Source organism: Pezoporus flaviventris, unplaced genomic scaffold (assembly GCF_033815535.1).
Source record: "Pezoporus flaviventris isolate CSIRO_AGI_PZ_B2104156 unplaced genomic scaffold, CSIRO_AGI_Pfla_v1 ptg000002l, whole genome shotgun sequence".
NCBI lineage: Eukaryota > Metazoa > Chordata > Aves > Psittaciformes > Psittacidae > Pezoporus > Pezoporus flaviventris.
In genome coordinates, this window is record NW_026892550.1 from 9,930,856 (window position 1) to 9,951,266 (window position 20,411).

Sequence of the window (20,411 nt, forward strand, 5' to 3'; positions counted from 1 at the left end):
ACTTGCTATGAATTTGTTGCTAGTTCTCTGCATATTGCATCTCTAAAAGCCAATCATGTTGTTAGTATTAATGGTTAAATGAAAAGGAGGTAACAAACTGCTGCCCTTTTTCTGGTAAGTCTGTTTAGCTATAGGAGCAGCCATTCCAGTCAAACAAGATTTCTGCTAAAAAAGGAAAATTGAAAATTGACAGTTTTTCACAAAGTCTTTCATAGACACATGCTACACAAGCACTTTATTACCTGTACTGGAATTAAGTACTTATGCAGTATCAGTGCAGTAGATATGCTAATTCTGATACATTATCATATGGGCATCTCCGGTTTTAAGCTCCAATCCAACAAACAGGACTGAGCACAACTGTGAATATTCTGTGGTATTCAGTGGGATTACCAGTATACATAAAGACAAGACAATGTATTCATGAGCAAGATTTGTATGAAGTATCTGTGAGTGTGACTACGGCATCTGTGAGTATGGCAAAAAAAAACTTTACATTATGCAGGTCCTGACTATATGAATCGGCATACAGGGAAATAATTTTCAATATGGATGAAAAGCATCTGCTGGCTTAAGAGTGCCAGGCCCACTGAAGGATGACTGCTACTGGTGAATAACTGCCTCATGTTGCTCAGCAAGGCTGCCAGTGTTTTTTTTATGAAACTAACTCTGGAGGACTCTAAACAATCAATCTTTCACAGAGCAAAGTTAAATTGCAAAAGAAACTTGACACAGGTGTACCATCATTACCAGGACTTCCACTAAAAAGTGAAAGGTACAGAGAATCAAGAGGAAGCTGAGAAAATTCCCAGTGAAGCACTGAACCACTAGATATGAAAAAAATATTCGCTCCTTTATAAAAAAAGCCCAAGGCTGAGATGATGGCCTGTTTACTTCACGGCTGAAGTGCCACAGTCAATCAGCATAGGCAGCTCACAGAGCCATCAGTCTGACTAGTCAGTCTTCCATTTTCATCAGCCATAAATTTGCTCAAAACTCAAAAACAGGACTGGGAACTAGAATACCTGCCAGATGACTCAAGTTTACTGGAAAAAATATACAGCATATTTTTAACCGCCAGTTTTCTAGCCTTCAAGCTATTGGATGTAGTGACACTAGTGATGAGAAAGAAATTAATCTTTGAGAATCAAATGCTTGCTATCAAACTGTACTTTACATCAACGACGTAAATGCACATAAATGTGCAAAACATACTAAAAGGTTATACATTAATTATTTTCTTAGTATTTATTTGAGCTGAAAGAGTTTTATAGTCTCTTATTACTCTCTTAGTTATGGAGGAATGAAGAAACCAAGGTGCTAGGATAAAAGTCCTAAAAGGATATACGCAGGCTTAAAATAAATCTTTACCATCTGGCAATCAATAGACATTTCTCAGCTCTAAAATCAGTGTGATAAAACAGCTTTTGTATAAAAAACATACTGGTTCCCAAAGAGAGTTGGAAATACTTTGCTGGAGCGATGCAAAAATGCTTTCAGGACTCATGCACATCTAAACTGCAGTGGGCCAGCCAACAGTTGAAAAAAAATAAATAAACATTCCCCATTAAAGAATTAGATTAAATTTTAGAAAAAAAATAGGAAGTTACATTATCTATTACGTGCTCAGAATATTCCCTTTCTTTCCTTTCTAAATCTGCTAAAGTCTGGTACTCTGAATTATGGGCTCCTGACATCTCAGTATGCTGGAGTCGAGACTCAAGTTGTCGCTGTAATTCTTCAAAATCCTGGAAAAAAAAACACAAGTAGTATTTTAAAAAGAAAGAACAGACATAACTTCTAAATTCAGGAGTGAATTTGTATGTCCACTCTGGCTCGTGCCTAGGGAAGCTGAACAAGAGCATTCAGAAAGTTTTGTCTCTGGATAATGAACCTTCTGCAACAAGCAAAATAAAATCAAGGTATATGGAACTGCACTTAAACTTATGGTATACGGCAAGGAACTGCACTTAAAACATATGCTATATGGCAAGAAACTGCACTTAATACAAATACATACATTTCCACTCCTATGTGAGTACAATCAAGACTGTTGTCCATTTCCACTGAATTCAAGTTTTAGTAAACACTGCTCCACAGCCTTCATATTAATAATCCTTTGAACCTATTCACAAATGTTATATTGTAATGCACATGCCCCATCTTAAATGGCAGCTATGAGTGCCATTCATAGCTGTACACACTGTGTACACTGTTGAAAACCACAGACAGCATCCAGATATGATCATCAGATAGTGTTTTCTGCAGTGCTAGCACACAGGGATGAATACACCTGTAATGCTCATAAGGGACAAATTACAGGCTACCTGATTATACAGGTTTGTAAAATTCTTTGAAATCAGGATGACTTTTTCTGAAAGCTAATGATACTGACATATAGTAGTCTTCTGCATTATCTAGTAGGTTAGTACTCAAATGGATAATTCTTCAGTTGCTGAAACATGCCTTACATAACAAATATTTACTTTTAATACCACCCAATTTTGGGTGTCAATGCATTAACTTGATAACCTTATACCTTAAAGAAATGTGACCAGATTTTGACAAGCTTCACAAACAATTTCATCAAAATCTCATAATTTTTTCTTAACAATGCAGAATAAAAAGAGGAAAATGCTCTCTGCAATAGATCATAAAACCTTTCAAGTTTCCAATGTAGTATTACATTAAATAGTTTCCAGTGTCACTGTGTTTGCTTATTACCAATGTCTCTTTTACACAGTATTTTTATAACCAGCCTTGCTGCTTATATGATATCCCAGCTCGAAGGCTGCCATGTTTCCAAGACCTTTCTCTTCATAGTATAGGACACAGGAATCCCATATTGACACTTAAACAACTGGACTACTCGATAAATTACTGCATCTAACAAACATGACAAAAAACCTAAAAAACTAAAACTAAAAAAAAACCTAAAAAAATTTAGTTTTCACCTTGCAGCAGCTCAGTCAGATGTATGAAGATACTGGTGCCATCCACGCCAACTGAGGGTTAGGCTATACTGGAAAACATGTCTGATCTGTATTACCTCTGTGTACAAGTCATTACCAGAAGGAAAAGGGATTTGCACACCAAATCTCATTTTTTATTTAGTAAATACAATCAACTTTAATACTAAAACTGAGGATTTAAGTCAGAAGACTGGTTTTTAGGCAAAATGCATTCTGAGATAAGATACAACTACAGAGATTCCTGATATTAATTCACAGATTATGAGACTGCACAAGCAAAATAAATCTCAACAACTAGAGTTGACAAGCTGATAGGCTCATGCCTAAATGTGGAATTCTATCCCTATGTAAGAAAAAAAATTGTCATTACTGTGAAAAAATTGAGTATTAGACTAGGTCCTTAGAAATGGTGGAGTCTCCTTCAACACAAATTTTTCTCTGACTCTAATTTGGAAAATAGAAAGTGGAACCAATAACTCTCCTATTTTGTTTAGTTTTGTAAAGGTTGTTTTTTTTCTTTGTAATAATCTTAAAAATAGTACTGTCACTCCACTTCAAATGCAGTTTGACTGTCAATGTATGTCTTCTAGTTCAGAAGTAGCATATGGATTTTAATACAAGTATGTGGAAGGAAAAAGGACAATAAGGAAAAAAAATACATTTTTCCTTGATGAAAGCCTTGAGTTTCTTTCTGGTACTTCTATTTCCTGCTATTTTATTATCAGTAATGACACATAGGACCAGACAAAGACTTGATAATTAGAGATTATTAAATCTGAGTGAATAAGGTTCATAATGTTCTGTTTGCTTGAATGGATTCAACTACAAAATACTTCTATCCTTAACAGATTACACACATCACCATCCTGATGACCTCATACAATAACAAAGAGGAAATGCATACAAAGTAATGGAGAGAATCGACCAACAAGGGAGCTTCTTTGCATTTCTTCTGAAAAAGATTACAAATTACATTGCTGTTAAAAAGGAGCAGGTGAGACAGCCTGCTGTGGCAGCTTGCACCAAATGGTGGGATTAACTCTTATTTTCTGTGTTCCTAAGTCACAACCAACAAAATCACTTACGTTTTCTTGAATTAAAAGGATCTTCTGGAAAAAATCATCAGTAATCTTCTTTTTATGATAAAAGTCTGTAACGTGTATTTTGAGAATCTGAATAACCATCTAATTAAAAGGAAGGAAACAAAACTCAGGGTAAGAGCCTGTTCAACATCATAAGGACATTTTTGTGATAACTCTTGTTCATTTCATAGAATCATAGAATAATTAGGGTTGGAAAGGACCTTAAGATCATCTAGTTCCAAACCCCCTGCCGTGGGCAGGGACACCTTACACTAAATCATATCACCCAAGGCCTCGTCCAGCCTGGTCTTGAACACTGACAGGGATGGAGCATTAACAACCTCCCTGGGCAACCCATTCCAGTACCTCACCACCCTAACAGCAAAGAATTTCCTTCTTATATCCAATCTAAACTTCCCCTGTTTAAGTTTTAACCCGTTACCCCTTGTCCTGTCACTATAGTCTCTAATGAAGAGTCCCTCCCCAGCATCCCTATAGGCCCCCTTCAGATCCTGGAAGGCTGCTATGAGGTCTCCACGCAGCCTTCTCTTCTCCAGGCTGAACAGCCCCAACTTCCTCAGCCTGTCTTCATACGCGAGGTGCTCCAGTCCCCTGATCATCCTCGTGGCCCTTCTCTGGACTTGTTCCAACAGTTCCATGCCCTTTTTATGTTGAGGACAAAAGAACTGCACACAATACTCCAGGTGAGGTCTCACAAGAGCAGAGTAGAGGGGCACGATCACCTCCTTCAACCTGCTGGTCACACTCCTTTTGATGCAGCCCAGGATACGGTTGGCTTTCTGGGCTGCAAGCGCACACTGAAGCCAGCTCATGTTCATTTTCTCATCAGCCAACACCCCCAAGTCCTTCTCCACAGGGCTGCTCTGAATCTCTTCTCTGCCCAACCTGTAGCTGTGCCTGGGATTGCTCCAACCCAGGTGTAGGACCTTGCACTTGTCATGGTTGAACTTCATGAGGTTCATCAGCCTCATCACAAGCATTTCAAGGTCTCTCTGGATGGCATTCCTTTCCTCCAGGGTATCAACTGAACCACACAGCTTGGTGTCATCGGCAAACTTGCTGAGAGCACACTCAATCCCACTGTCCATGTCAGCGATGAAGATGTTAAACAAGACTGGTCCCAACACCAATCCCTGAGGGACGCCACTTGTTACTGGTCTCCAGCTGGACACTGAGCCAGCTTACTGATTGATTTACATCAATCAGTAAGACTATAGTGAATCATAAGCAAAATAACAGAAGCATCATCAGCAACTCTGCTGTACTTCCATTGTGAAAAATTCTTTGGCTCTGGCTTCAGTAAAATAGAGGAAGATGGTGCTACATTCTAACAAGGACAAGGACATAATCTCATATAAACTTTTCGCCAAACTGACACATTTGAAACAATCCTTTCTTGGAGAAAATGGAGATCACTTGAATATATAATGTCCATTTTTCTAAACTGGATGATACTAACATGTTCATTATAGAATCACAGAATAGTTAAGGTTACTATGATTTCAACTGTAGTTGGCCAAAAGTATCAACATTTTTATGTACCACCCAAAAGTAACCATCTCAAGTTGTAGCTACATTCTCTTACAAAAATATACATCTATTTTCCAGCTGTGATCCTTATATATATATATATTAAAAGACTGTAATACTAGTATCTTCAAAAAGATAGTTTTGAATGCTGGGATAATTTCTGTATAACCTCTTCTCTCCAGTCTCAGTTAAGAGTGTCTGTGTAAGGACAACTCACTTCATAACTAACTGCTGCAGGAATTTCCAATGTGAAGATAAAAATATGTGAAATTCAACAGCCACCTGCCTGTTATTCATGTACTTGAAAACAGATGATACAGAAGTTGCCCATTTTAACCATATAAAAACATAAATAAAATCATATTTACATATAAAACCAGTTATCAAAGCCAGTATTTCAGCTGAGCAAAAGCTGGAAAATATGTTATCATTTGAGATCAGTAGAAGAGAAAACCATAAAGCAGCTGTGTTTTGGACCACATTTGCCAGTGTTTTGGATAGGAGTTTGACAAGTCTGAGCATACACAACCAAGATAGCACACACTATAAAAAAGACAAATACAAAACCAAAAAAGGATTCAGGAAAAGACTGGAGGACAAATTTCTTTTTTCTAGACATGATGCTAAGAAAGACTGACTGAAATCAGAGAAAGGAAAGTGGGAAAGGAAGAAACTATTCTCTGGACTGAATTTTTTTTGCCCTTTTCCATGCTAGCAAAAACATAAAGCTATTCAAAGCTTCAGCTACAGGTCAAAGTCATCTGCCTTTTGTTGCAGTTTCTGGTGGGCCATGAAGTGTGTTAAATGCTCGTTTTCTCAGTGTTTCTGCGATTACATCACCATGTTGTGACTTCACCTTTGTTTACAAATTGATGATTAACTTCCAGATCAAGTTCAACCTTCCCTAGTAAAGCTAAACTTCCTTCTGGAATCTGATCTCAAGTTCACTTTCTCATTTACTTAGTTGGGAATAACTCACCAGAAGAGAAGCTGTGTTCCAAGTTTACTTTCATGCTGCTTCTTTCGGATTGTGTTGAAAATCCCACCCCTTGAAATACTCTTAATACATTTAATAAATTATGTCAGAAATGATCAATCTGTTCAAACAGAGATTGTGAAAGAAGGGGAGGAGAAAGCTATATACTTTATGTCAAGATTTATATTAACTAGGCTAAAACTCAGTAGTGGTAATGATTCTGTCCTTGTCCGTAACTAGTCACCATAAACAATTCTAACAGTATTCTGTGGCTTTAATTGCATACATCCATTTTTGGTTTGCTTTGTGGGTTTGGTTTTTTTTTTTTTGCTTTGAATGCTGTGACTTGATGTAGGTAGCTATCTATGGTTTAAATGGGTACTTTAATTCTTCAGTCCTACAAAATAATGACTATTGTACTTATCACAATGATATTGTTTCAGCTGAACCAGATTTTCACTTTACTCAAAGACTTTGGAGTCCTTGGAATTGCAGTGTCAGAATGTCAAAAGCATTGTCCTTGAGACATAAACTCATCTATTAAGTAATTTTCCCCCTCTTTTCATGAACCTCAAGTGCTGTATGTTATTCTCTGGCATAAAGTTTACAACCGATTTTTTATATTATCCAGTCTGACCCTCTGTATTTCACAGCCCAATATATTTAATTATATTTTATTCTTTTAGGAAGCTCACATTATATGCAGAACAGGAGAAAAAATAAAGACAATACTGTAGAAATGCAACTTCGCTACACTACTTCCCAGCTAGCCAGTTGTTTATGTTATTTCCTTAAACTGATATTCAACTAAGATGTTCAAAACAAACAGCTATAAGAAATGAGTACCTACCACATGCTTTTCTTTTCTTAGTTCAGTATCAAGAAGCATGAGGTCTTTTAAAGTAAGACTGCAAAGGCAGAGCTTAACATCGAAACTAAAACAAAGATTAAAAAAGTGTTAATACCAATCTAAACGAAGGTTACACAGAAGGACAACGCCCTATAATAGTTTCATTTAACCACTAGAGTCTCCTAAAAGCATTGCCCGAAAACAGCAGTCAAGTCACTTCTACATTGCCTTCTCTTTCACGTAATGTATCTCTACATAAAAGTAAGCAAAATAAAGCAGAGCTTTTAACAAAGTTGAAGTTGCAGTTCCCTTTAGAAAAAGGCAGGGTAAATATAGGCATGAGTGGCTACACCAAGGCTTTAAATTAAAACAGCTATAATGAGTATAAATTTTGAAAATACTCTTCATCACTAGTGCCTTCCCCAGTCCCCACAGTGACACAAATATGATTTTCTTTGTTCTTGCTAATGAGAATGCAGACACTTACGTATTCATCTAGGGATATTTTGTCATAGGGTAGCTGAAAGAAAATCAGAGCTGACAGTCCATTTTGACTAGCTCTACCCACTCGTCAGTGGCATGCCTGAGAAAGGAACTCTTTTCCCACAATAAAACACGAGTAGCTCCTATTAAGACAGGGGACAGACCCTTGCCACTTGCTGTTCTCAACACACCTCTGCTGTACTGTGCAGAGGACTCCATCATCAGTCTAGCATGCCACCGCACTTGTGAACTGAGCATATGAGCCAAACAAAGGGATCTCCTTATCCTACAGTAATACACCTTTTACAAGACAGCTTTTGCCAAAGTTCCAATTCCCAGAATTCTGTAAAGAACAAACTGACTTTCTATGTGCAGCATGATCTATTACTTTAATCTCCTCAACCACTTTTAGGCTTATAAGCAGGTAATCCTCTCTTGATATGGTGAATACACCAGCCTTTGGTTTACACCAGGCCTTTAATGATTGTTGGGGAACACTAGGAAATGACCAAACAAGAGGGCACGTTTACTGCTTACCTCTCACATGTTAGCACTTCAGGGAAGCTGGTCACCTTGAGGAAGGCTCGAGCCTGAAATCTGTCATCGCTTGTTGTGGAATGTATTGTTGTGGAGGAACTGCAGTCCTCTTTGTCTCCCTGGCTCAGGGATCCCAGGCTGCCTGATGTAGATGTCTCCACAACCTGATTAGGTAGAACCGCCTGCTTTGGATTCTCATGCAAAGATGGATTGGATGAGCCATCTGCCAAAGGCTACAGTCAAAGAAAATTCACAAGGTCAATTAATACAACACAATAAGGAAATCAATTTTGCAGTGTTTGCCTTCACGGGAAAAATTAAACAATATACACAGCAAAAGTGTTTCCACATAAATTAAGATTCATCATACTGACAGGTTTCTGCATTGCCCAGAAAAGCACTCTTCTGCTGTGATTATTGGCTTGGTGCATGTTTTCTTACTAAAGAACAAATCCTTGTGAAGTTTTCTTGTGGCTTCTTGAACAGACCCAACTTCCAAGGGAAGACATGGTTAATGTTAGTGAGAAGAAAAGGTCTCTTGACTACAATGAAAATTGACCAGACATCATGTGAAGCACTGCATGTGTCGGGGAACTGAAAAGAGCTTATACCTTACAGAATAAGCCCTCAGTCAATGGACTTTAAGCAGAGAAAGATCTCTGTTATGCAGACTGGCAGTAAGTTTTCTTCCATTACTTGACTCCGCAATTTACTCTGAAACGGAATGACTGTCATCAATTTTTACAAGTAAAATCTAAAACCTTACCCTAAATTTCTGATTGATGGGATAGATCACTTTTGCCTTTAATGCAAATGCCGTGACATTACTGTTCAGAGGAGACTCACTTTCCTGTATGGAAAAGAACAGAAAACCATTGGGAACAGCAGCAGATCTGATGGTTGTTTACCGCAAGCATTGCATGCCCCTTTTGGATACACAACTTCTAAATTCCTATTGCTAACTATTTATTGACTGTTTCTGCTTTGGCTCAAGAAGCCTCCTCATAAGACTCATTCTGCATATGAAACCAAGAAAAGGGAACTCTTGTCATTACCACTGCTCCAAAACTCCTGCAACGGATAATATGCAATAGCTGGTATTTACAAGTTATTTTCATTTTGCTCCCCCTTCCCCTATTTATCAGCAACTAAAGATTTCACGAGAGGCTGATATTATCTTAATAGAAACTACTAAAAGATAAGCTCCACAGATATCACCATGGCTATAAATCCTGTCTTTCAAATTAAATAAAGAAGCAATAGATTAAATAAAACTAGTCATCATTTTTCCTGGAAGAACTTTTATAGTACAACCCTTACCTATAAACTAGAGAAAATACCAAAGAACTTTTTACAGATAATGCATTCTTTTCATACAATCTGCTATATTATGTAATCTGACTTTCTGCTTCTCCTCTTTCCTAGCTAGTGCTTTATGCACTGGAACAATGGGATAATCAGCACTGTTTTGCAAGGTTATCTATGGCTTAATAAAAGGTTGGCTGTAAGTAACAGACTGAATGTTTAAATCCAAGCTTTAGGAGATTTCCTATTCCAACTTCTCTGGGTTTGTCACATGAAATGAAAGAATCTGATTCATCAAAACACAATTTACTTTATATAGATTTTTTCCAGGAAATATCAAAGCACAAACAGAGTTTACAAAATAGGAATGGGAAGAGAAGAACAAATTACATCATTCATTGGACTTCCATCATTGCACCTTTTTCATCTTTATTTCATTTATTTCCAGAAGTAATGTTTGGATTTACTGATAAAGTTAGAAGCATGGGGTCAGCATGTAAAACATCAACTCATTCTGAGTAGTCCCACGGCCATGGTACATATTCAGGGACATAAGCCAACAAAGCTATTGCTCTACAATGGCTGGAGGCAGAGCAGCTTCAGTCCAAAGCCCCAAAGCTGCACTGAAATGTGCTAGAACTAATACAACCTGCTTCTCAGTAGGCATAGGTAATACCCATGTATTATTAATATGGTAATTATGGTATTATTGCAATGTGAAAGGTCTCACAATGAAAATACCTGTTTTTCTGATCCTAACTAAAAGTGTTTTCCACCTATGCTTCTTCATGAATTGTCAATGTGATGCTAGAAACAGCAAAAGTCTCTGGGAATTGGAACAAATTAATAGAGAAAAAAAAAACCAAACTTCAGTAGTTAGACAAATAGGTCGGATTAAGTCCCTTCAAAATAACAAAGTTCCTTCTTAATGTGTTATAAATGAACTAACGGTTTTGGGAAATGGATACAGTTGAGAACGATCTCATTTAAAAGACCATGATCCCATTTCAAAAAGACACAAAGTTCTATCACTGCACAAGTTCTCCCACAGGATTTACACTCCAAAAGAGGATTTAATCCATGCTCGCTTGTTATGCCTTACTTTAACTCAAGTAAAATGACCAACCATGGTTTTGTCACCATTCCCAATCACAAAACTGAAATGAAGATTAATTACATATCAGGATTTAAAACAACAGTAAAATGTTTATAATAGTGGCTATTTTCTCTTTGTCTTGAAAACAGTTCTCGCTACAAGCTAAGCACCAGACTGGTTGGCTTTAGTTGATACTTTCTGCATGCATTTAAGGTATATATAACAGACTTCAGCTTCACAAAGAGAAATCAAATCAGATTTGGGTGAAAGACAGTGATCTAACAGCTACACAGTAGAACTGGTTCTCAAGGTATTTTGTGATTATATAAAAAAAATAAATTTGAATTTTTGATTGAGGATGGGTTAAGTATATACCTTCTCCTACTTTCCTTTCCAAATGGTTTCTCTAATTGTCTTTGAATCCCAGCTCACCACAGTGGTGTTTCAGTAGTTGTGGTCATTTGAACTCTGCACTGTATCTCCAGCTGGTACCTGACAAGGGAACTTCCTCTCTAAGAAAGCCGCTGAAGATGTTGCTGCTTGCAAACACACTCATTTTACTTCATTTATTCTTTCTTCCTCCATTGGTCTACTCACTCCAACTGAAAGTTGAAGACTCTAAGAAGGCTCTAGAAAAAATGTATTTGTTCCACATTGAACCTGATGGGCGAACTTCATTAATGTCAAAATTCTGTAATAAATCTACTTCTCCAGGGAAGAATCCAGGATCAACTATCAGCACTGATTTCAGTACTTAAGAACTTTTTCTTACGTTGACAGTGTTCTTTTCCCATCAGCCTTTTGAAATTAAGGACAACGTAGAGACAAAACGAAACAAGCCTCCATCCAAAAAGAATTCCAGAATTCAATTAAAATATAGAATGTCAAAAGTCCCCTTAGAGAAAAGGCATTAATAATGGGAATGAATACCTGAAATGGTTGCATTCATAAGCAGCCATCAGCTCCCACCCTCCTTCTTACACTTTTTCTAAACACTTTTTAAAAGCTCAATTCCAAACACAACAAAATTAAGATAGTTTGAACCAGGCTCTGAAAGTGATCACTGCTACATGCAGCAAAATGGACATTCACCAAGAAAAACAGAGCTTTACCTCCAGCACCATTTCCTCCTCTGATATATAGGGTTCTGCTTTACTTTTCGCGAGTGTGTGCTCTCTTTCATTAGAGCTGAAGCTTTCCAGAAGTCTCTGGGAATCATCCCTCTGAAATTTTGAGACAAAACAGATAAAATATAATACTGAAATCACACCAAATCAGTGGAAATATCTTTGACAGCAGTCTGAATATATCCATGTCTCTATCCTGAAAATTATTTCAGTATCAGTTGGACATTTTGGAAAAATAAAATCTGAAAATGAGTAAGAATTTTACATATTCAGGAAGGAATAATTAAAATTAATGAACTTCATGAATTTCTCAGTCCAGAAGCAGAATTTTAATCTGAAAAGGTGCAAAAGGCTGTGCAAGTGTCAAATCAATCCATCTGCTCTCAAAGCATCTTATACAGACTATGGCATTGGGCTCACAGTCCAAGTTCAAACTTCTCAAGTCAAACGTGTTAACTAAAATTGCCTATAATTGCCTCCAATGAAGAGAACATTGAGATTTTTTGCTCCGCTGATATGAGAAAAGCTTCCTAAATGAAGTTTTATTTGTGGGAAAATTTCTGTCAGGGACAATTAACTATCAGAAATGTTCACCATCTTCCTTCTCCAACACCAGCCTGTAACATTGGCCTTTACTTCCCTAACAAACACACAGAGCTGCTAGTACAGACACAGACTGTGCACGAACAAAACCTCCTGCTGCACATGCTCTTCCCTGTGCACTACTTAGACCCAAAAATAGTGCTCACGTTGGTCAATGCATCTAAATACACCATTGCAAGGAATTATTTAGTGAAGGAAAAGATGGCAGCCACCCTACCTCAATTACTTTCAAAATTATTTTTCAGTCTTTCAACCCACTGTCTGATTTTTGATACAGACTAATGATATGGCTGAGGCCACTATGCATGTAACTGTCTTGTGGATAGATTCTCCTTGAATTATTTGGCCATTTGGCCATAAAAAGTAGTCAATTTTCTCAGAATATAGAGAGGTCCACAACCTTAAATACAACTCTTGGAACTTAGGATTCTCAACAATACGACTCATATTCTTGAGTTAGCCTGTACAATATGCTGAAATGCAGATGCTGGTTACTAAAAATCTACTTATGACAAAAGAACAGCTACATGTCTCCCCCAGCAATCTTATCACTCATTTTTCTCAACCCAGAAGTTCACCAAATCTAGGTTAAGAGATCAGGACTTGAGGATGTAGCCATGTTGAGTTCATCAAAGAATCATAGAATAGTTTGGGTTGGAAAGGACCTTAAGATCATCTAGTTCCACCTCCCCTGCCGTGGGCAGGGACATGTGAGGGACACCTCACACTAAACCATGTCACCCAAGGCTCTGTCCAACCTGGCCTTGAACAGCGCCAGGGACGGAGCATTCACAACTTCCTTGGGCAACTCATTCCAGTGCCTCACCACTCTCACAGGAAAGAATTTCTTCCTTATACCCAATCTAAACTTCCCCTGTTTAAGTTTTAACCCGTTACCCCTTGTCCTGTCACTACAGTCCCTAATGAAGAGTCCCTCCCCAGTGGGGGAAGCCCCACTTCAGCTACTGGAAGGCTGCTATGAGGTCTCCACGCAGCCTTCTCCAGGCTGAACAGCCCCAACTTTCTCAGCCTATCTTCATATGGGAGGTGCTCCAGTCCCCTGATCATCCTTGTGGCCCTCTTCAATGCATCTCACACTACAGTCACTCCAAAAGAAGAGTCTGCTTTTCTCAGCCTGTTTCTCCAACAGTTCATATTCATCTAGCATTCATTTTCACTCCTTTATCTCCAACACTATAATTTAAAAAATATTTGACGTTTTCCAGGATTAATTTCTTTCTTTTTAACATATCTCATCGCCTTCCTCTCCATTTGTTTTTGTCCTGTTATTTTTGCAACTGAAGCGGTACTGAGCATTAAGAAACTGAAGAAAAATAAGTCTAATTGTAATTACTGCAACAAGCAGTTGCAAGCTAATCTACTACAAAGAGCCTTCAGGCAATGCCATACTCTAACAGGAGAATATTGATAGAAATGTAGTGCCATCCACTACGCAGTCTGAAGTTTCTTCTTAAAACTATTCCAGTACATCCTATGCACAGACGAAGAAACCAGTAAGGCACTTACCTGCAAGCACCCAAGTCCCACAGCTTCAGGCTGAGATTGACAGAACAGTGATTAACTGGGGCTGAGTGACAAATGCTGGCAGTTTAACACAGTACATATGGCTGCTTCAGATTCCAGGTACTTGTCCTGATCCTATTGCAAGGACAACTCAGCTGCCTGGGAAGCTACATGGCATACTTAGGTATCTCTGCTTTTACTATGGATTCAGAAGGCTGTAATATGTGCAGTTCAGTACTTGCTATTCATACAATGCACCTGCCCCATTGGTGGGGCAGGCACTACAAAGAAGGAACAGGCACAGACAGCCTATGGGAGCACTGCTGGATTCAGGAAATCAGACCTATGGGATACAACCTGTCCACTGCTCCATGTGCCCCAGCCAACAGTTTATTTTTCTTTCAAAATAAACAACTCTTTCACAGCTGCAGCATTGATTTTAATGGCATTTAAGTACCTAAATCCATCTGAAAATCTGGGCCAGAGAGAACTGTCAGTTTCTATTCCCTATTGACATAAATGACATAAAGGGTAAAATTGCACATAGCTATATTTGAGTTGGTAGTGACAGTACAATAAAGATACCACCTATTAAGGCAGGGAAGCTGAGCAATTGAATCAGAGAGGCTTGCACTCGCACAGGGTGCATTGATCCAGCATTTGAAGTGCCTCCATTACTAGGCTAAATCATGGCTTCAAACGGAGTTTCGAACCTCCTACTTAAAAGCAGTCGGGAGCAAAGGATTTTTCTCTTATGTCACGTTTAATGACGACCAACACTAGCAGATATGCACACACAGCAGAGCTGTTACAGCTAAAAAATAAATGTGGTTAAAACCCAAGTCAAACCAGGCACCCCACCGCAGACTGGCAGAATGTTTCACAGGGCTCCAAATTTCCCAGCTGCACCACTGTCAACCACTGCTACCACATCCGGCCAATGATACAGTAGCATGACCTGGGACTAAATGCGATGGGGGAAAGAAGCATAAGTCAGTAACAATTCTCAGAAAATATATCTGCCTAGTAGTGTTCTGCAGGTATGTGCTGCCACTGCAATCTTCAAGTCCAAACACTCAGTTCTTGTAATAAAGAGATACGAACTATTCACCACAGTCCTTAAAACACGAAGGCAGGTATGTTATTAACAAAACCAGACACTTTAAAAACCCTGTTAGTACTGTCAGATGTGTTCTGCCTCTTTTATCTCTCAGGTATTTATGTGTGTTCTCTCAGTGCAAAGGTACTGCTGTGAGCTAGTACTAATTCTCTGGTTGTGATGTCTGTAAAAGGAACTTCGGACAAGTTTGTTAACTACTTTGGAAATCGGATTGTTCTTACTGGTTTAGGGCGGAAATTTCTGGTTATTTTCAGTTACCTCACCAAGCTTCTACAAGCCAGGCACATCTTCCATTATCCCCTCACAGCAGCACAGTACAAGTGATGAGAGACGCGGTTAGTGGGCCACCCACGTTAAAGATACAGGCCAGCAGGGCAACATTCAGGACACATATACTTCACCAGCCTCTCTTTTGAGTTAGCCCGTTTGTTCCAGTAAATTGATGCAGAAAGTAGTAACACCCTTGCCAGCAGAAGTGTCAGGTCAGGAATTAACTCCCGCCGAGCTCACCCCAACGCCGCTCTGGAGGCCTGACCCGGCCGCGCCTCTCGCCCAGCGCCCCAGGGCTCCCCGGGACCTGCGGCCCAGCCCCGGCTGTTCCGAGCGGCGGGACGGGCCGAGCCAGCAGTACCCCCGGGCCTCGCGGAAAATACGGAGGGGTCGTCTCCCCTCACAAAACCGACCCCTCCGAGCAGTTCAGCCTGGTACAGGTCGAGCCCCCCCCCCCCCCCCCCCCCACCGCGGCGGAGGGCAGCGGCGTGGGACGGCTGCAAGCCCACCGCCCGCCGCCCCGCGTACCTCTCTCCGCCGGCGCTGCCCGAGCGCGTAGCGGCAGAGCAGGGCGGCAGCGGTGGCGCCCAGCAATAGCCCCAGCAGGACAGCGGGGGCCAGCAGCGAGGACAGCGTCTGTAGCGAGTGAGCCCAGAACTGCAGCCCCACCGCTCGTACGCAGCCCCCGGCCGCCGCCATAGGGCCCGGCCCGGCCCGGCCAGCAAACAGCAGAGGGAGGTCCTGCTGCTTAGGGCCCCTCCGCCGCCCGCCCCCCGTCCTCGCCGCGGTGGGAGGAGACGGATGGCGGGTGATTTGCGGAGGCTGAGGCCAGGCCTGGCTCGGGGTTAGCGCCTGCAAAGCGCTGGAGCGACCTACGTGCCCGCGGAGGAGCTGCCCGCTGCCATGCGAAGGCTGCTGGCCAGCCTGCTGCTGGCGGTGCTCCCCGTCGGGCCCTCCGTGCCCGCCCAGCCCCTCGCAGCGGCCACCGAGCGCGCCCGGGCCTCGCCGAGCCCCGAGGAAGGGGCCGGGGTGCTGGGCCCGCCCCGGGACCCCTGCGCTCAGACGGCGGCTGCGGTAAGGCGGTGTGGCCGCGGGGCGCTGCGCGGTGGTGGGTCAGCCCTCAGCGGGGCGGATCCGCGGGCCCAGGGCGGGTGGTGGCGGGCGGAGGAGAAGCCCGGTCTGAGGACGCAGGGGCAGCGGTGTGTGGCAGAGCCGTGGCCAGGGCTCGGCTTGCCGGGGCCCGCTGTAATGTGCCGCATGCTTGCAATGGCCTCGCTTCGTTACCTCGTCACAGCACCTTTACCCACTGATCCCAGCCCTCTGGTAGGAGTGCCACCAGCCGTTTAAAATACGGCTTTTGGTTTTCGTCCTTTCTCCTTACTTAGCTAGGTATCTGTCAAGCCACCTCAGAATGTGTCAACACGGTTTCTTCTACCCAGCGTGGAGAGTACCCGAGGCGGCGGTGGGGAATGGAGGGAGTCACAAACAATAGTTTGTGGTGTGGTTACAAAAAGTCTAATCAGCAGGAAATAGGTTTGCTGGAAAGTGAAAAAAACAAAACCAACCAAAACAAACAAGCCACCTTTCCACCAAACAGATCCTTCCACCAGAAAAACAAATTCATGTAAAACTTCATTTAAATTGTCCGCTGGCAATATTACTGCATTGAAGTAACTACTTTTGAAGTATGGCATGAGTGCTGGCCTGTAGAATTGGCTCTACTTGCCAATGCAGAGCCCCATGTAATGCCCTCTGCTGTTACCGATACACTGCAGCAGCGTCGAAGAATTGTGCTGAACATCCAGACAATATTTTGCAGTGCAGACTACGGAGAACTGAATGTCTGATAAGGCAGAAGAAAAAACAAGGAATGCTGTAATGCCATTTCTAGTTGACTGACATGGATACACGAACACACTAAGTCTTGTGCATGAGCAGTTGTAAAACCACAGATGAATGAATGCCTGGACTCTATCAGGAGCCATTTGTACACTGATAACCTAGGAAGTAAGAAGTAAAGCTTGTTAGATAGCAGTTCACATTTTCTGTAAGCCTTTATGCATGCTTAGGCCACTCTCTTGTTAGGATCATTTACAAAGGGGCTGTTGACGTTTAACATTCACATTCATGTATATGCTGATGTGCATGAGGGTAATATTTAAGATTTGTATTTATAAACAAGATTTATTTCAACATTTAATAGACCATAATAGACCATTGTATTGGTGCTTTATATTTTCACCAGTGTTTTAAACTTGTGTCATGACATCCATTTAGAGTACTAGTACACATTTTCTTAATGGAGCTGGGGCTCTAGACTGCTCTAGAAATACCTGGCAAAGCTGAATTCCCTTTTAACGTGATTTCTATTGCTGCATATCCATATCGTAAATGGAAATATGTATATGTGTATATTTATCCAATAGCCAATTTTTTGTGAAAGTTTGCCACTGAGTTTCCTGTTCTTATCTTTCTGTGTTCTTGAGGTGCTTGGCTACTCAAAATTCAGGGTCATGCAGATTGTTTAACTAATGAGAAGAAATTTCTAATAGCATTGGAGAGCTTCGGCATACAACTAGGTATTTGGAAATAGCTCCTGGGGTCTCCCAGAGCTGTGTCTTCTGGCTGCTCAGGGTGTGCTGCATGTTCCCACCTCTGTTTGTTCCTCTGTCCTTCTTTTCTCCTCCGTGAGAGCTGCCTCAAATCCCCATGTACTTGTATTCCAGAGTGCTCAAAACTCAGGGCTCCTGGTGCATCCAAATTTGTGAGATGTCTTGCATTTTCTGTTATTTTGAGGCAAAGTCCCCTCTCTGAAGTGAGAACTATTTTCACATAAGGTTAACTAAACATATAGCTCTAGCAGTAATCAAACTGACGGCTTCCCTTCCCTGAGCAGGCAAAGAAGAAAATTGCCCCTAACTTGCTGTACTGTAACAGTGGTGTTGACATAAGTCAGTACTTAACATTACTCACATGTAGTGCTTGGGAGTAAACAGAAAGAGCAAGTGCAGGTCATGTCATTCAGCGAATTTACAAGATTGCTGTTAATCAGCTGACATTCCTAACTCTGTATTATTTCCTGCAAGGAAGTATTTTTGTTAAATCAAAACTTGCTTGCATGACTACTAGCTCTTGATCAAAACACTGGGCATTAACAGTCCTTAAAAACGCAGGTTTCTCCTACTGACTTTTTAAAGCTGTGATTTCTGTAGCAATCCCTGTTGTCTGTGCAGGCAGGAGGCTATCACATATTGCCTCATAAGCTGCAGTTTTTCACCCATTGTATTTTTGAAAGGCTCTGTGTAATACTCCAAAGGAAAAATGAGCATAACATCAGTGGACTTGTGATGGACACATTCCTGCTGACTGCGAGTGATGGCATTTTCCCCTGTCCTCAAATCTGTCTTTGGAAAGGTTATTTTACAAGTACAAACTAAGAGCAAACCCTTCTGCTCGGCCTGATAATATGAAATGTAAGTACGGTTTGAGCCCCCAGTGTGTATAGCCATAGTGGGAGACAACTGAGCCTTAGACTGCTTAACGTAGCTGTGTGAGACCTCTAGAGCCATGCTGTATCTCTCTTCTCATAGTTAATTTTGTGAAACTCAAGGCTTTGTGGAATAAAGTTCTGTCTAGTAGTGATGCATAAATTCAGTGTAAGAGTTCAATATTAGACATTTATCAAAACATTTTTTTTCTTATAATTCTTCTCTTCTGTATTTAGGTAATTAAAGATAATCTTTGGCTTCAAAAAGAGATGGGATGTCTGGGAATGACAGGTATGTAATTGTTTTCTCTTTTCAGCACTGTGGATGTCCTGGGACTCCAAAGGCATGGTTGTGGGTGTGGGCAGGGGACTGGAGTTGTGCCCTGGTGGTCTGCTTTCATCAGTGGGACTCTTAATCCTGGGTCACAGTTGAGTATTTGCATAGAAGTTAAGAATAAGAGTGCACTATGCTACCTAAACAGGCCATCTGGAATAAAGCACCTGTGAGAAAACCTTAGTTCATACCCTGCTCTGAATCATTTTCAGAAACAGTCCTTTTTCCTCAGTAAACATAATGACATAGGGGAGTACCCTTTGATGACCAGTGTTACCAGTATTATGAAAAAAAAAACTATATTGTTTAAAGCTGATCAAGATATTGTTCCTTTTCAGAAGCTATCTTAACCTCTATGCATTTACTAGCGCTGTTGCAATACCTACTCTTGAAGGCATTTTCAGAGACCTCTGCAATTACAATAACTAGTATGCTTTGTCCTGGACCAAGTTGGTAAAGACTTACAGATGTAGGGTGTCTGGAATTGTTGCTGGGATACTAATACTCTTCACAGCAGGTACCAAGTATACTTGTCACTGATTTCAGATGCACCAAGGAAGTGGTAGTTGCCTGATCTGATACTTAGAAAAGTACTTTTAGCCTGGAGGAGCTGTGTCTGGGGGCTGACTGACACAGGCTCTTTGTGTACATTTGAACAAATCACAGTTTCTCTTAGTCTCTGGTCTTTATTTTCTTTATATGTGTATAATAAATAGTGTGCTGCTTCAGCCAAGCATAGTGGAGGTGAGTACCCTGAAAGATTATGACATCCTCATACAGTGCATTAACCGGAGTCAATGCAGTGTCTGAAGTAACCCCCCCATGGCTGTGGTTCCCCAAGAGGTGATTTCTTGACATGCATTTGCCAAGAAATTACACACTCTGATGCAGTCATCTAATGAGATGCCTCTAATTTCTTTGCCTGGTGCCATGGCTAATTAACAAATGAATTTATTAATTTAAATATGAGAGCAAATAATTCAGATTTGCTGAGCTTCCTTGTTTTTTTTTTCCTGTATTTATTCGATGTCATCTTTGCTGCTCACATCTTGCTTTCTGACTGGTTGCAGATTATTACTGTACCATCATTTAAG

General features: G+C 40.7%; 2 protein-coding genes across 8 annotated transcripts in view; one reads left to right on the forward strand and one right to left on the reverse strand.

Moving 5' to 3' along the window:
• Window positions 1-16,302, reverse strand: part of EVC (EvC ciliary complex subunit 1) — a 59,107-nt gene extending 42,805 nt beyond the window's left edge. Inside the window, exons 1-7 of the mRNA XM_061469044.1 lie at window positions 16,025-16,302; window positions 11,965-12,075; window positions 9,218-9,301; window positions 8,452-8,684; window positions 7,432-7,516; window positions 4,058-4,156; window positions 1,611-1,748 (exon numbers count right to left, since the gene is read on the reverse strand). Of these exons, the coding sequence (XP_061325028.1) occupies window positions 1,611-1,748; window positions 4,058-4,156; window positions 7,432-7,516; window positions 8,452-8,684; window positions 9,218-9,301; window positions 11,965-12,075; window positions 16,025-16,195 (921 nt within the window). The 5' untranslated portion in view covers window positions 16,196-16,302. The remainder of the gene's footprint in view (window positions 1-1,610; window positions 1,749-4,057; window positions 4,157-7,431; window positions 7,517-8,451; window positions 8,685-9,217; window positions 9,302-11,964; window positions 12,076-16,024) is intronic.
• Window positions 16,303-16,399: 97 nt separating this feature from the next.
• The window catches only part of EVC2 (EvC ciliary complex subunit 2), a 437,493-nt gene continuing 433,481 nt past the window's right edge, over window positions 16,400-20,411 (forward strand). For 6 of the 7 annotated variants that reach the window (XR_009746147.1, XR_009746150.1, XM_061468980.1 and 3 more), the window contains exons 1-2: window positions 16,400-16,570; window positions 19,221-19,275. Coding sequence is in view for 4 of the 7 variants with exons in the window: in XM_061468980.1 (XP_061324964.1) it covers window positions 16,400-16,570; window positions 19,221-19,275 (226 nt within the window). In the remaining 3 variants the exon portion in view is untranslated. The remainder of the gene's footprint in view (window positions 16,571-19,220; window positions 19,276-20,411) is intronic. The other variant, XM_061468998.1, reaches the window with a different exon arrangement.